The 16,062-nt window shown below is 51.0% G+C and overlaps 1 protein-coding gene across 8 annotated transcripts in view; it reads left to right on the top strand.

The window, feature by feature from the left end:
* Positions 1-393: 393 nt before the first annotated feature.
* FHAD1 (forkhead associated phosphopeptide binding domain 1) overlaps positions 394-16,062 on the top strand; it is a 125,499-nt gene continuing 109,830 nt past the window's right edge. For 7 of the 8 annotated variants that reach the window (XR_009258397.1, XM_058718998.1, XM_058718997.1 and 4 more), the window contains exons 1-2: positions 394-508; positions 4,181-4,287. Coding sequence is in view for 7 of the 8 variants with exons in the window: in XM_058718998.1 (XP_058574981.1) it covers positions 4,195-4,287 (93 nt within the window). In the remaining variant the exon portion in view is untranslated. Of the gene's footprint in view, positions 509-3,997; positions 4,088-4,180; positions 4,288-16,062 lie in introns of those variants that run through there. The other variant, XM_058718994.1, reaches the window with a different exon arrangement.

Raw genomic sequence — 16,062 nt, 5'->3', positions numbered from 1 at the left:
AGGACTAGAGATTCGGGGGGGCAGGAGCTACCAACCCCTGAGCTTCTCCGGGTTCAGCGCCATCACCCTCCCACCCCGCCTTCACGCCTCCAGCCAGAGCAAAGGATAGTAGGCAGGAAGGATTCTCGCGTCGGCTCCTTCCTCCCTGGAAAACCGTGGCCTATCTCTGTGACCTCGGAGCCTCCGTGTCCCCATCTGTGAAACGGGCCCGGGGAACCCCTGGTGGCGGGCCCAGGGATGCCCCAGGGCGCCGCCGCAGGCTGGGCTCCTCGAGGGCTCGCCCCGCACGCCGCCGGGGTCCCCACGCCTCCCGCCCCCGCCCGCCGCGCAGGCCACGCCCCTCACGGCGGCCCGGCGGCGTTGCCATGGCGACGCACGTACACAGGCCGGGCGGGCGCGCGGGGTGCTGGCCGCCGGCTGGAGACTCCGCGGGACCGCGGCCAGGCCGCCTCCCGAGCCCGCGGGGCTCTCGGAGGGCGACTGGGCGTGGGCTTCTCCCTCCGGCCAGGTGAGTGCGGCACCGGGAGGAGGCAGCGGGCGGAGACCTGGGGCCCGACCGGGTCGGCCCTGCGAGGTCAAGAGCTTGGAGAGGAGGCTCGGGACCCGGCCCCACCCACCCCGAGCTCGAACTCCTCTCCGGTCCACACTTGGGTCCCCGGGAGCACCCCAGAGCAGGTGTCCCGACAGCAGGCCGTCCTCCCTAAAATGCAGGCCCCCCCCCCCCCGCCACTCTGCCTCCGGAAGTAGCCTGCGCGGGAGCTTCCAGAACCTTCCTTGGCACCACATGTGCCGCTTTAAGCTATCCGATGGGGTACAGCCGGGATTAGCGGGGTGCCCTTTGGTTCCCCTGATTTAGGGGCAACACCCACCCCTGCCCCAACCTTCCCTTCCTTGAGGAACTTCTGCAGCTCCCAGGACACTGAAGACCTGTAGCCCTCACAAGAAATATTGCTTCTCTAGCCCGATTCTGAGGCATCCGAAGTGGTCCGGAGGGATGCAGGGCAGGTGACTGAGGTTCTTTGCCTATGCCTGGTGCTTCAGGGCACTAAGAACGAATTTACAGAGTTTAACACGTTTCAAATTACTTTCTACCGTGTTTTCAGGCAGGGGAGTGACTGCACAGGGCAAGATGAAGGTGGAGAAATATTGTCCAACCCAAAAGCTACAGATAGAATTTAGGTTTTCCAAGAAGGATGTCGAAGGCAGACACTGAATAGGGAGATTCGTAGCCAACTGGCTGCACAGATTTGCTTTGATGTGCCGTTTGTATTTCCCTTCATTCGGCTAGTGTTCATTGAGCACCTACTGTGTGTCAGACACTGCTCCAGGTGCTGGAGATGGGGTAACCAGCGAAACTGTCAGGAACTGCAAAGGGTCTGAGGTTTTACCTTGTGTGTGAGCTAGTAAGTTAGCCTGGCCAGCTTATAGATGCTGGCAGAAGACACAGGACAAAATTTGTCAATGCCTTTGCTCCAAAGATGGGTACCAACACGAGATACCCATGAAGAATTGTCCCTTAACAAAAACAACACAGTTCTGGCTCTCCTGGAGCACACATCTCAGCGAAAGGGAAACAAACAACAGACACAACTAAAGAAAGGAACAAGAAAATGTCAGAGAGTGATGAGTACAAGGAAGGAAACGAGGCAGGGGGATATGCTAGTGGCAGGTGGCCACAAGGAGGGACATCTGAGCAGAGAGAAGGCACCAGCCCTGGGAACCTCTGGGGTGAGAGCCAAAACTCAGACATGCACCTGGCCCAAGTTCTGGGGTTCAGTTTAGTGGCATTTCCCGTGGTTTTCCTGCAGAAGAGACGTTTCTCCCAGGTTTGCATTAGGTTTGAACGTGCGGCTTGACAACGTGGTCCTCTGCAGCTGAAGTAAATAATTGAAGTCATTTGATGACAACAGAGCATGGGTCTTTTGGAAGAGGAGATGCCTATCCCCTTCTGTTAGTGACAGGGAACTTAACAAAATGTATCTCTCCCTCTATGAGATCATCAATACTTACGAGGCATCTGTAGCTCTCAGAGCTTACAAATAGAAAATAAACTATCTGGCTTATTTTTATTTCTCTTACTCCCCCCAACACCCGTGGGGTCTTTTCTTCCTTTCAGGGGGTGGAATCCTGGTTGTCAAGGACTCTCTGTTACTGCACATCCCAAGTGTCAGCGGACAGTGCAGCTCCCCCCAGCCCGCTCTGCCCCACCCAGCATTCGCGGAGTTGTGCGGAAGGCTGAGCTGCGGGCGGATGCTACGGCAGTTACACGCAAAGGCTCAGAGTTGCCTCCCTGACACTTGCCGCTGAGTGACCCTAATCTCTCCGAGTCTCAGAGGGACTGTAGAGTGGGACAGTACCAACATACCTACCCCTCAGGGTTGTTCTGAGGTTGAAAAGAAGCAGTTGTGAGGGGCGCCTGGGTGGCTCAGTCGGTTAAGCGTCCGACTTCAGCTCAGGTCACGATCTCACGGTTCGTGAGTTCGAGCCCCGCGTCGGGCTCTGGGCTGACGGCTCAGAGCCTGGAGCCTGCTTCCGATTCTGTGTCTCCCTCTCTCTCTGCCCCTCCCCCGTTCATGCTCTGTCTCTCTCTGTCTCAAAAATAAATAAACGTTAAAAAAAAATTAAAAAAAAAAAAGAAAAGAAGCAGTTGTGTGTAAAAGGATAGCACAGTGCCTGGCACTTAGTAAGGATTCAATAGTTGATGATGGAGACGTCGATGAAGAGTAGAACCAGACCCAAGACTCTGTAGGATCACAACGAGTCCGACAGCTCGTTTTTTTCCGCAGTCCGACAGCTTCACGTTTCAGGGACCGTTCAGTTGAAAAGAGAGGGACTTCCGTTCCTTGGCCTGGCCGTTGCGATGGGGGATGTCACACTGTGTGACTGGACGTATCTCGAATCAGAATCCAGGCACCATATGAATCATTAGCGTTTTGGATCCTACTGAAGTCACTGACATTTTTCCATGTTAGGAAACCAGTGTAGAACTTACTTTGAAATGCATCAGACTATACAATGGTTAGGTGAATGCATAGACGGATGGAGGTGCGGTAGAGCAAAAATAGCAAAATGTTACATGTAGGATCTAGGTGGTGGACAGGAAGGAGTTCTTTCAGCGGTCCTGGATCTTTGACATCTTCCTAATAAAACGTTGGGGGAAAATAGGTGCAGAGTCCTGATCAGATCTCCAAGCTAGAGTCTTAATACTTTGCCTTCCAAAGTCACCCCTCTTCCCTTAAGTGTATAAAGTAACGGAGTGACTCACGATGATTCAAAGAAAGTATCATGTAAAGTCCATTCCCTCACCGACTGACTCGTCAGTTTCAGGAATTCTGTAGAAGCTTAGAATTCTTTAGATCCAACATTTGTAACAATAATAATAATAGGACAGATGTCCACTCTGAATGTTTCACACGTATGTTTCCACTTCATCCTCATGGAACCCTTCGGGGCACAGAGTATTATTGATCCCGTTCTACAGATGAGGAAACTGAGGCATAGAGAGAGAAGTAACTCACCCAAAGTCACAGAGCTAGCAGGGGGCTGGTTAGGAACACGATTACTTACTGTGTCAGATAACTCCCCTTGTGCTTAATGGGAGGCGCACAGCGATTATCAGTGGAATTCAGATTTGTCGTTGGGTTTTTTCAGCTACTGGTGGTTTGTGCTCCGAGTCATGTAAAAAAAAAAAAAAAAAAGTCTCCTGTCTGATTGTCAGAACCAAGCTCATCTTTGTTAAATGTCACTGTTTAAAAGGGGAGCCTCAGGGGCGCCTGGGTGGCGTAGTCGGTTAAGCGTCCGACTTCAGCTCAGGTCACGATCTCACAGTCTGTGAGTTCGAGCCCCGCGTCGGGCTCTGGGCTGACGGCTCGGAGCCTGGAGCCTGCTTCCGATTCTGTGTCTCCCTCTCTCTCTGCTCCTCCCCCGTTCATGCTCTGTCTCTCTCTGTCTCAAAAAGAAATAAACGTTAAAAAAAAAAAAAAAAGAGAGGGGGGAGCCTCAGAAATCTGTAGAATCAAAAGTGTGGTCATTGGGGAAGCACATCTACCTTCCCCTACCCCTGCTGATTTCTCCTTGGAACAATACGGTGCGTTTTTCGTCCCGTTCTCCATGTGGTGGTGTTGAGTGACCAGAAGACTGCGTTTTCCTAACGGAGTTTTTTTCTGAAAACCTTATGCAGGGAAAGCAGACAGTATGAAAGCCTACCTAAAGGGCGCAGAAGGCTTTTTTGTCCTGAATAAAAGCACTACTGTTGGAAGGCGTGAAGACTCAGACCTTGTTTTAGAGGTAAGAGCTGTTCCCGCCACTCCCAGCACCTCCCCCCACCCCCCTCCACGCAGCCTTACTGTTCTTGTGGATTCCAGGCTCTTCTAAAGCACACCCTCTGGCTCACATCTGCGCTTCACGTGCCACCAGTAACCCAACTGCCGAATATATTGGGTGTTCCCAGCATATGTAGCGGAGATGGGTATGAGGCAAAGTGTGATGTGCCCTCTGTCCTCTGCTGGCCACGTGTACGGATGTCCCACCCATTGTCCCCTCCCCAGCACCCATTTAGAAGGGGGGCATGGAGCAGGTGTCTGACCCCTGCTCTGGGCCTGACAGCGAGGGCCATCTGAAGTACCTGGCTTGGGCAACGGCCTCTCGCCCTTTCTAGAGCTTTCGGAGACTGTTGTGATGTGTATAACATTTTGAAAATGTTATATAGGGGCGCCTGGGTGGCTCCGTCGGTTAAGCGTCCGACTTCGGCTCGGGTCACGATCTCGCGGTCCGTGAGTTCGAGCCCCGCGTCGGGCTCTGTGCTGACTGCTCGGAGCCTGGAGCCTGTTTCGGATTCTGTGTCTCCCTCTCTCTCTGCCCCTCCCCCGTTCATGCTCTGTCTCTCTCTGTCTCAAAAATAAATAAACATTAAAAAAAAAAAAAGAAAATGTTATATAAATGGATTATACCCCAGGTGACCTTTTGAGATCATTTGTGGGTTTTTTTTTTTCCCCTCACTCAGCATAACGTCCTTGAGATCATCTGTTATTTTGTATTGTTGAGTAATATTCCGTGGTATAGATGTTGAGTAATATTCCATTTGTTTAACCGTTCACGTATTGAAGGGCATTCTGGTTGTTTCTAATTTGGGGGCTGTTACGGATAAATCTGCTTATGAACATTTGTGCACAGATTTTTGTGTGAACACAAGTTTTTATTCCTCTGGGATAAATGCTCGGGAGGGTGCTTGCTGGATCATATGGTAAGTGTATGGTTTCCAAAGGAAGTGCCAGACTGTTGTCCAGAGCGGCTGGACCATTTTGCATTCCCACCAGCAGTGTATGAGACACGGTTTCCCTGCATCCTCACCAGCAACTCGTGTTATCACTGTTTTTTATTTTACCTGACTTTCGAAAAATAAATTTCAGGTTTTTTGAAGTCTCATGCTTTTCGAATCATGTCTAAGAACATGTCACCGGGTCCTTGATTCCCGAGGATTCCTCATACATTTTCTTCTGAAAGTTTTATAGATATTTTATGTTTAAACCTATGCACCATTTTGAGTTCGTTTTTGTATATGATGCGAGATTTCAGTCCGGGTTCATTTTGATTGCATGTGGATATGACGTGGCTCCAGCACCATTTGTGGGAAAGACCATCCTTTCTCCGTTGGACTCCTTTTGAAACTGTCAAAAACCACTTAGCCATACTTGTGGGGGAGCTGTTTCTGAGTTTCCTGTTACGTTTCGTGGATCTAGGTGTCTACCCCTCTACCAATACGACGTGGTCTTCGTTACTGTAGTTATGCAAGTCTTGAATCGGGTAGAGCGGTTCCTCCCACTTTATTTTTCTTTTTTAAAAAAATGTCTTTTTACCCATTTTAATTCTTTTGCCTTTCCACACAAATTTTAGTAAAAGCTTGTCTATATATACAAAATATCTTGCTGGAATTTTCTTTATTTTTTTAAAAAATTTTTGAGGCGCCTGGGTGGCTCCGTCGGTTAAGCGTCCGACTTCGGCTCAGGTCACGATGTCGCGGTCCATGAGTTCGAGCCCCACGTTGGGCTCTGGGCTGATGGCTCAGAGCCTGGAGCCTGCTTCCGATTCTGTGTCTCCCTCTCTCTCTGCCCCTGCCCCGTTCATGCTCTGTCTCTCTCTGTCTCAAAAATAAATAAAAACGTTAAAAAAAAATTAAAAAAAATTTTTTTAAGTTTATTTATCTATTTTGAGAGAGACAGAGACAGCATGAGAGGGGGAGGGGCAGAGAGAGAGAGAGAGAGAGAGAGAGAGAGAGAGAGAGAGAGAGAAAATCCCAACCAGGCTCCATGCTGCCAGCACAGAGCCCAATTCAGAGCTCAGACCCACAAAACTGTGGGATCATAACTTGCACAAAAATCGAGAGTCAGACGCTTAACCAACTGAGCCACCCAGGTGTCCCTCTTGCTGGAATTTTAATAGGAATTGTATATAAGCCTATAATCAGTATGAGAATTGGTATCTTTACTATATTGTCTTCCAATCCATGAACATGGTATGTCTCTCCTTTTTTTCAGGGGGTCTTTGATTTCTTCCACAAATACTCTGTCATTTTTAGCATACCAGCGCTGTGCATGTTTTGCTAGATATACACTTAAATATCTTATCTTTTTTTAAATGGTTATAAGTGATGTCATATTGTTGGGGCTCCTGGGTGGGTCAGTTAGTTAAGCATCTGACTTCAGCTCAGTTCATGATCTCACCGTTCATGAGTTCAAGCTCTACATTGGGCTCCCTGCTGACAGCATGGAGACTGCTTGGGATTCTCTCTCTCTCCTTCTCTCTCTGCCCCTCCCCCACTCTGTCTCTCTCTCTCAAAATAAATAAACTTGAAAAGGTATTATAGTGTTAATTTGGTGTCCCCATGTTCATTGACAATATAGAGAAACAATTGATTTTTGTATACTTAAGTGATACTTGCAACTGAGAGTGTTTATCATAAACTCTCCGACTTAAAAATAAGTCAGTGGACCTCCCCTTGAGGTTCTCATCCATGGTGTGGTCTCCCTACAAGGACATGGAAAATCCGTTCAGTGCACAGTCAGGGTAAAGAAAAAGAATTGCAGATTCTTCTTTATCATAACAAGGGACAGGTCTTGGGTAGTTTTATTTCTTGTCTGGCCAAGGTAGAAATAGAGATCTGTGTTTTGAACCTGAGTATGATATTAGAAAACTATAGTAATTTTTAAAAGCTCAGGCTTTGGGGGTGCCTGGGTGGCTCAGTCGGTTGAGCATCTGACTTCAGGTCATGATCTCCTGGTCCGTGAGTTCGAGCCCCGCGTCGGGCTCTGTGCTGACAGCTCAGAGCCTGGAGCCTGCTTTGGACTCTGTCTCCCTCTCTCTCTGCCCATTCCTCTCTCTCTCTCTCTCTCTCTCTCTCTCTCTCTCTCTCTCTCTCTCTCAAAAATAAATAAACACTTAAAAAAAATTAAAAGCACAGGGTTTGGAGATAGACAGACAGGCCTGGGTTTGAATCTCACTAAGTCACTTGCTGGTTGTGTGACTTGAAGCAAATGACTTGATCTCTCTGAGCTCATTTTCGCTGCCTATAAGCCACTCACCTGACAGGATCGTTGTGAGAATTAAGTGAGAAATGCACAGAAAGTGCCTGGCATGTGCTTCTAACTAAATGACACCACGGTCATTATTATGGGCTCATAAAATGGAGACTGAGAAGAATCCTGAAAAGTGCACAGACAGGGGCGAGACGAGGAACCGTATGGAAAAAGGAACTAATGAGGACAATTTTTACACAGACAGGAATTGAGTTGCATTCACCGTATAAAAATAATTGACTGCCTCCCGCGCCTCAGACTTAGTTTAAGAAGTAAGTCACCACCGCCAGCCACAGTCGCACTGATTTATGAAGCAATCAGCTGTGTTTCCAGAGGCACAAGCTTATATTGGCTCAGATGACACACGAGTTGCCAAATATTTTGTGAGCAGACTTTTGATGGGTGCTCCTGTCTGCTCTCAGACAAATCCTCTTCCCAAAGCTTAAATGGATTTGGGAGAGGAGATTTGCTTTGAAAAGGGTTGTAGGGACACCGGTCCATTTTGAACAACTGGAACCTTCAGACGTGACAGCATTTTCTAGTTTTATAAAACAAGACAAAGTGAAAATCGCTTCTCTGCTGACTTCCTTGGGTCTTTCTGATTAGAAGAATCACCCTTGGGGACACCCGGGTGGCTCAGTCGGCTAAGCGTCCAGTTTCAGCTCAGGTCATGGTCTCGCGGTTGGTGAGTTCGAGCCCCACCTCGGGCTCTGTGCTGACAGCTCGGAGCCTGGAGCCTGCTTTCGATTCTGTGTCTCCCTCTCTCTCTGCCCCTCCCCCATGTGCACTCTGTCTCTCTCAAAGATAAATAAGCATTTTAAAAAATTTTTTAAAAAAAGAATTGCCCTTGGTTAGCTATGGTCCACGCTGAGGAATAATTCAACAGTCGATTTATAGTTTATGTTATTTGTGCTACTATAGGTCATTCCCCTAAACAAAGTTCAGAAATCCATATTAATAAAAAGACTTCTTCAAAATTAGGCAGAGGGCACAGCCAGCAAATAAAAATGATTGTTTTACTTACCTGAGTAAGTCCTAAAGAATAGGCAGTCATACTTCTCGAGATTTACACTCAACTGGCCAGGCTGACAGATTGTTCTGGTCATCGATGTTCCTTCTATTTTGCCACCATTCACTTTTTCTGATAATAGAAGGCAGTTACGTGCTTATTGTTTAAAAAAAAAAAACTGGGAGAAAGCAAAGTGTAAGGGAGAAAATAAAAATCACGTGTAATCCTCTGGCTCAGGGAAAAAATCAATACTGATATTTGCAGGGTTTCGCCCTGCAGACCTTTTTCTGTATCCCGTAAGGAGTTTGGTTCCCCGATGGCAATAGGAAGCCTGTGTTGGCCGGGCCAGGTTTTACCACTGTTATCACTCATTCCTTCCACAAATATTTACCTGGAGCCTCAGCACTGAGGCAAACCTGGGGATAAGGCAATGGCAGAATCAGGCATGGTCCGTGCAATCAGAAAGCTGCCAGGAGAGAGACACAGAAGTCAGGGGATCCCACAGAGACATATGTTGTTTTATTCACACTGGGGCTCTAAAGAAAAGGAACATGGAGGATAAGGACAACTTAATGGACAAGGGGGAAAGGGAAGGACATGTGCAAAGGCCCTGGGGTAGAGGAGCATATTATGAGCCCAAGGGACTGAGAGAAAACCAGTGTGTCCAGAAGGAAGAGTGGGAAGGAAGAGAGCTTAAGAAATGAGTAGGCCTCCTTCAGGCCACCCTGTCTGAAGAGTATGGGCAGAAACTGGGGTATTCTGAGCAAGGGAGGCCACCTCCATTTTGAAAATTTTGAAATGACCAGCCTGGCTGCCACACACAGACTAGCAACGAGGGGCTCTGTTCAGAATCTCCCCTCTCGCGTTTCACACCGTTCAAAAGCCTCAGCCTTGCTCGGTTCAGACATAAACCTCGCGAATTTTGGTTTGTGTGATTGGCTGCGGCCTGTGAACTGTGATTTTTGGAGTTTAGAGCTGTCACTCAGACTCCGCTGAGAAAGGGGCTCAGTTCTTCCAGAGTGAAGAAATCCCGCCAGCCCGTAGTTGTCGAATTGTCCGCACGTGTCCGAGTGCTTGTTAAACATGAACCCCTAGACATGCTGCCCCGCTGGGAACCTTCGCATTAGACACGCTCCCCAGACTCAGGTCGGGAGTGGGGTCCCGTGGAGATGGCTCCAGGATCGTGCTTCAGCGCCCTCCCTCTCTCTCCTCGGCCACCCGTGGCTCCCCCCTCGTGATGCTGTGGGAGCCCCTGTGTCGACAGAGGAGCGTGCATGCTGTTCCAGTGAACTCTGTTTAGAGGCGAGGAGAAGGAAGAGCTGAACAGTGGGCAGCTGACCCACCCCAGCCCGTCCCCGAGAACTCACCCGGCCACACTGGGGAGGTTTCTGAATCCCCTCCAACACCGAGCTACGGAACAGCCCAAGGCAACGCAACGCTGTGGCTGGGAGGGTGGGGGGTGAAGGAGCAGAGCAAAGGACTGAAATAACGGGGGGGGGGGGGGGGGAATGCTTGCTCTGCCCTGGCCTGTCCGCCCTGGGTGCACAGCGCCCTACCAGCTGGCTCCTTCCTGATTGGAACAGTCTCGCGTGTTGCACCCCCTTCTCGCGGGGGATCTCAGGATCACGGAGCAAGACGGATCTAACACACACCCCAGCACCCAGACAGCCGGCTGACGCTTGTCCCCTTTGGCTCCTGCCAGTTCTAGGCTGCCTCTTGGAAAAGAACCATCATCATGAGTTCGAGCCCCACATCGGGCTGTGTGCTGTCAGCACAGAGCCTGCTTCCGATCCTCTGTACCCCCCTTCTCTGCCCCTCCCCTGCTTATGCTCTCTCTCTCTCTCTCTCTCTCAAAAATAAAATAAACATAAAAAAAACAACCATCAGAGCCTACATCGTATTCTTGTTTATTATTATTAAACAAGGCTGCGGTGATCGTCCCCTCGTTTCTGTCATTTCTCAGACGTGTGGGTGTATCTGCTGTGTCAAAGGCCACGAACATCTGTGCCTCTGATGGGCGTCTCCAAACAGGCCACCAGGGGTCCACCGACGCGGTGTCCTGCCAGAATGGACGCCTGTTTCCCAACCCTTCCCGGTGCGTGTTGTCTACCGATTGGATCTCCGCTGACCTAACAGGTGACACATCGCGCCCGTGTCATTCTAGTTTGTGCTTCTCTTATGAGCGAACCCCTGCATGTTGAGAGACGGGGTGACAGGTGGACCTGGTCCGGAGAAGCATTCTCACCCCTGCTCAGAAATCCCCTGAAGATCACAGCCCGGACACAGAGCAGGTCTCCTCTGTCCTCGGGAAACTCTTCTCTCCCCTGTTGGAGAGCTGGCAGCCGGAACCCGGGGCCGGTCTCATCGATCACTTCCCACCACAGCCATTTATGAACCTACCTTCCCTCCGGCAGGTGGAGGGCTTCCAGGGGGGATAAAGCTCATAGAAAAGGGCTGATCGCATTTTGCTCGCTTTTTAGAAAATTTTTATTTCTTTTTTATTGCGGCAAAGTGCACATAACACAGAAGTTTCCATCTTGCCATGTCTTCAGAGTACAGCTCAGCGGCATTAAAGGCATTTACCTGGTGCAGCCGTCACCCCCGTCCGCCTCCAGAGCTCCCCGTCTTGCAAAACCCTGTCCCCCTCCGCCAGCCCTGGCCACCACCCTTCTGGTTTCTGTCTGTGTGAGTCTGACCGCGGTAGATGCTCATGTAAGTGGACTCAGGCAGCATCTGCCCTCTTGTGGTTCATCCGTGGTGTATATTCCATGGTGTGTTTTCAGCACATTTTGCTTATCGGCTTCTCTGTCAGCGGATGCCCGGGTTGTTTGCACCTTTGGGCTGTTGTAAATAACGTCATGAACATGGGCGTACAGATATCTCTTCAAGCCCTTGCTCTCCATTCTTGTGGATGTATACCCAAAGGTGGGCTTGATGGGTCGCATGATAATTCTATTCTTAATTTTTTGAGGAACCACCATCCTGTTTTTCACATCGGCTGCACCTTTTTACATTCCCACCGACGGGGCACAAGGTGCCACTCTCTCCACATCCTCGTCAACATTTGTTTTATCCTGGTTTGGTTTTGTTTTGTCTTGTTTTTAGTTTATTTGTTTATTTTGAGAGAGGGGTGGGGGGAGGGAGAGAGAGAGAGAATGTCAAGCAGGCTCCGAGCTGTCAGTGCAGAGCCTGACGCGGGGCTCGATCCCCTGAACCGTGAGATCGTGACCTGAGCCAAAATCGAGAGTCGGATGCTTCACCAACGGAGCCACCCAGGCACCCCTTATCCTGTTTTTCTGATAGTAGCCATTCCAATGGACGTGAGGCAGAAGATCACAATCTTTCCGGTAACACAAATGATACAAACAGCTACAGCATGCATTCGTAGACTACTTCACCTCCCGTGACTTTATACATATTGTACATCCTGAGTATGTATGCAGAAAATTACATTCTCCAAAAAAAAACACCCTGTGGTGTAGGAACTGCTATCATCACTGTTATCCTCATTTAAAGATGTGCAAATGGGACGCAGAAAGGTCAAGTTGAAAAATCACACAGCTGGTCACAGGGGAGGTGGGGGCCACGTTTCAGATTCCGGGTTGTCTGACTCAGCAGTTCCAGAGAGAGGAAGTTTCATTCCTTGAGTGTAAATTTAGCTTTGGGAATATCTGAAATTCCTTCCGAGTTCCCTGGAATATCAAAGTAGCTCACTAAGCTAGGGAGACTCCATCGGGTGAAATCCAGAGTGAGGACTGTCCGTGAAACACAACGAGCATATTCTGGTGATTGTCCTTCATGTGACTAGCTGGGGTGGCGCCCTCCAGTGGGGGGTGCGTGTGGGGACGGAATGTTGACGCGGCACCCACTGATCAGGAGCGTGGGGGTTGTGAATTGAAGCCCCCCACAAGAATCCTGTCAGGGGGTCAGGGAGCTCCTCAGAGAAGGCCAGACTTGAGCTGCCTCTTTAAAGAGAAGCCTGGGGAGGCCTGGGTGGTTCAGTCTGTTAAGCGTCTGACTCTTGATCTCAGCTCAGGTCTTTTTTTTTTTTTTAAGTTTCTTAATTTATTTTGAGAGAGAGAGAGAAAGAAGGAGGGCCAGAGAGAGAGAGAGAAAGAAAGAATCCCAAGCAGGCTCTGCACTGTCAGCACAGAGCCCGACACGGGGCTCAAACTCATGAATTGTGAGCTCATGACCTGAGCTGAAACCAAGAGTCGGACGCTTAACCGACTGAGCCACCCAGGCACCCCTCACCTCAAGGTCTTGCTCTCACGGTCATGGGATCAAGCCATGTGTCAGGCTCTGCCCTGAGGGTGGAGCCTTCTTGAGATTCATTCTCTCTCTCTCTCTCTCTCTCTCTCTCTCTCCCCCCCCCCCTGCTTGCACTGGAAGGAAGCAAGGAAGGAAGGAAGGAAGGAAGGAAGGAAGGAAGGAAGGAAAGAAAAGGAGGAAAGACAAGGAAGTCTGGGGATTTTCCAGACAGAGCAAGTAGGAAAGGACACCCCAGGTGTTGAAAAAACAGGTGCAAAGGTCCAGAGATGTTTGGGGAACAGTTTGGCTTGGGAGAAAAGGACGAAATGGCATGTTGGTGGTGACATTGCAAAATGGAAGCCAGGCTAAGCACGTGAAGAGGAACCTCCCCCTCGCCAAAAGGCTTTTAAGCTGGGGAGGAGTTGGTGATCTTTGTTATCTGGGTGGGAGAAGAGCAGACGGAGTGGCCCCGGGACAGAGCAGTCAAGTGCGTGACCTTGCCCCACCGGGGTGGCCGGTTCAGAGCCTGGCTCCGCTCTCGTGGGCTGGAGGGTCTCAGACAAGTTATGCAGCTGTTCTCGGCTGCGGTCTTTGTATACGTGCCCTGGGGGTGGTTGCAGGGACCACGTTTTGAGAGTGAATCACTGTCAAGGGCTTAGATCACTGCCTGGTGTTGTCAGTACCGTAGTAAATGTGGGCCATTGTATTTGTGTTCTATTTACAACACAGGGGATGATCTCCCGGTTTTGTACTTTGGAAGTTGGGGTGGACTCAGCTGGTTTCTCTGTCCCTGGGCCCCCAGGTCAAAATCAAGGTGCTCAGTGGACCTGGGCTCTTCCAGAGTCTCCAAGGAGAATCTGCTCCCAGGTCTGTTCGGGTGCTTGGCGCAAGTTAACCTGTGCTGTTACAGACTGAGGTCCCCTTTCCGGGCTGGCTGTCAGCGGAAGTGGTTCCCAGTCCAAGAGGCCGCCCGCATTCCGGGCTTGTGGGCCCCTTCACCTTCAAAGCCAGCAGCATTGGCTCAAGGCCTTTTCGTGCTTCAAATCTCTCAGATCCCTGGGGTGCCTGGGTGGCTCAGTTGGTTAAGTGCCCGACTTCGGCTCAGGTCATGATCTCGCAGTTCATGAGTTCGAGCCCCGCGTTGAGCCTTGTGCTGACGGCTCGGAGCCTGGAGCCTGGAGCCTGCTTTGGATTCTGCGTCTCCCTCTCTCTCTGCCCCTCCCCACTTCACTCACACTCTCTCAAAAATATTTTAAAAAAAAAGAAAACCAACAGATCTCTCTGATCCCCTGTTCTGACTCATCTGTCCAACTCCAGCCAGAGAAAGTTCTTTGCTTTTAAGGGTTCATGGGATTAGATTAGTCGCACCTGGACAGTCCAGGATGCTCTCCCTCACTTAAGATCACAAACTAGTAACCTTTACATCTGCACAGTCCCTTGTGCCCTGTAACAGAGCATCCTCACAGGATCCAGATTTGGGGCGTAGATCTCTTTTGGGGACCATTCTGCCCACTGTAGTCAATCCTGCCTCTCACCTGCACTGTTGCCATGGGGAGGGTGTGGTGTCACGGGGCCTGTTGGAGAGCTTTTTGGGGGAACTAGTAGGGACAACGTCAGGAGCCGTGGAGAGGGGTGGTCCGCGGGCTGGGAGTGTGACGACGCCATTACCGTCATTACGGAGAGGGTTTGGGGGACAGGAGGAGGCAGGAGGTGAGCGTGTCAGCATCCAGGGGCAGGTGGGCACAGGGAGGCCTGGGGTTGAGCTAGGGGTTGAAAATACACGTCGGAGAATTAAGGCTCTGCAGCAGGAGAGGGGGAAGGAGCGGGAGCCAGCCCTAGAGTAGAATCCTCAGGAGCCGTGCGAGCTGGGGGCAGGTGAAGGGAGAGGCACCAGCGTGGAGGCCTAGAAGCAGCCACGGCAGCGGCAGAGCCAGAGGCCGTGGCCGGGCCGGAGAAGAGAGCAGTAACGTGTCCGTAACGCAGCGAGGGCTCGCTCGGTGCCCGGCCCCGTCCTTGGCACGTCCGTGTGCGTTAACTCATTTCATCCTGACGATCGGCATCCCTACGAGGCAGGCGCTATCATTTTCCCCATTTTACAGATGAGGAATTTGGGGTCACACAGGGTGGGTCGGAGGCTGGAAACCACCCTCAGGCAGGCTGATTTTAGGAACCAGCCTCTTCCTGAGGCCTCACCCCTCCTCGGGGCTTTCCCAGGAGGACCTGGGCGGGAGGGTCTCTGTGACAGAGGGAAGCAGAGACATTTCCCCTTCCCTTCTCCTCCCAGACTCCCGTCTCGCCAGAGCCTAGCTGTTTCCCCATGTCCTCATTCTTCTGGAAACCCCAGTTTTCACTCTTTCTGCACTACGTCTCTTTCTCGAGGCAGTAAGGGGGATGTGCCGGGGGGGGGGGTGGGATGCACTGGCCAAGACCCAAAAGGTAAAAAAAAATAGATCAAACACACACACACACTCACGCAGACCCCACTTAACTGAAAAAATGTTATCCTACTACCTTGAAACTTCCTCCAAACGGTACCTTTTGTCAGTCCTGTGTAGCACAGCATATCAAACCCACTTTTGCAAGGGAAGCAACCGGAGAGCAGCAAGAGACTCGCCCCAGAAGATACAAGAGGGAGACCCTCAGTGAGCCAGGACCAGACCAGGCGGGGTGACAGCAAGACCACTCTGATCCCCTTGGCAGCTGCGGGAAGGGGACTTGAAGGCCATGCCGGAGAGCTGCTCACTGCTGGAACTCTGGGTCCTGGCAGGGAGCAGAGGGCCGTCCAGAGTGGGTGCTTCATGAAGGGACACCGACAGAGGCAGTCAGGCTTAAAGAAACCAGCCAGGATGGTGTGGCACCCAGAGCCACTGAGAGCGAGGAGCTGTCCCCACCACCCCCCCACCCAGACCCGAAGGGTGAGGGGATTACATCTCCTGGAATCCCCAACGGCAGCTGTGGCTTTTGGTGGAGGGTTGGGCCCAGCCCATGGTGTCCCCACAGGGAGGGAGCAAGGGGAATGTATACCCCAACCTCTCTCTGCCCTGCTCAGATCTCTGATCCCCCCACTGGCCAAACCCAACCAGAAACCGGAGACAAGGAGCCCATCAGCCCATGATGCAGCCCCGTGGCCGGCCTGCTGGGGCAGAGGGCCAGGGGGAGAGGGTGGGCGAGGATTGGAGGGCAAGCGGAGGATGTGACAGGGCACAGAAGGTGAGGACCTGGAAGGCTGTT

The sequence above is a fragment of the Neofelis nebulosa genome, chromosome 2, assembly GCF_028018385.1.
Source record: "Neofelis nebulosa isolate mNeoNeb1 chromosome 2, mNeoNeb1.pri, whole genome shotgun sequence".
NCBI classification, from domain to species: domain Eukaryota; kingdom Metazoa; phylum Chordata; class Mammalia; order Carnivora; family Felidae; genus Neofelis; species Neofelis nebulosa.
The sequence above is the reverse complement of the archived record's forward strand: the minus strand, read 5'-3'. Positions and strand labels throughout refer to the sequence as shown.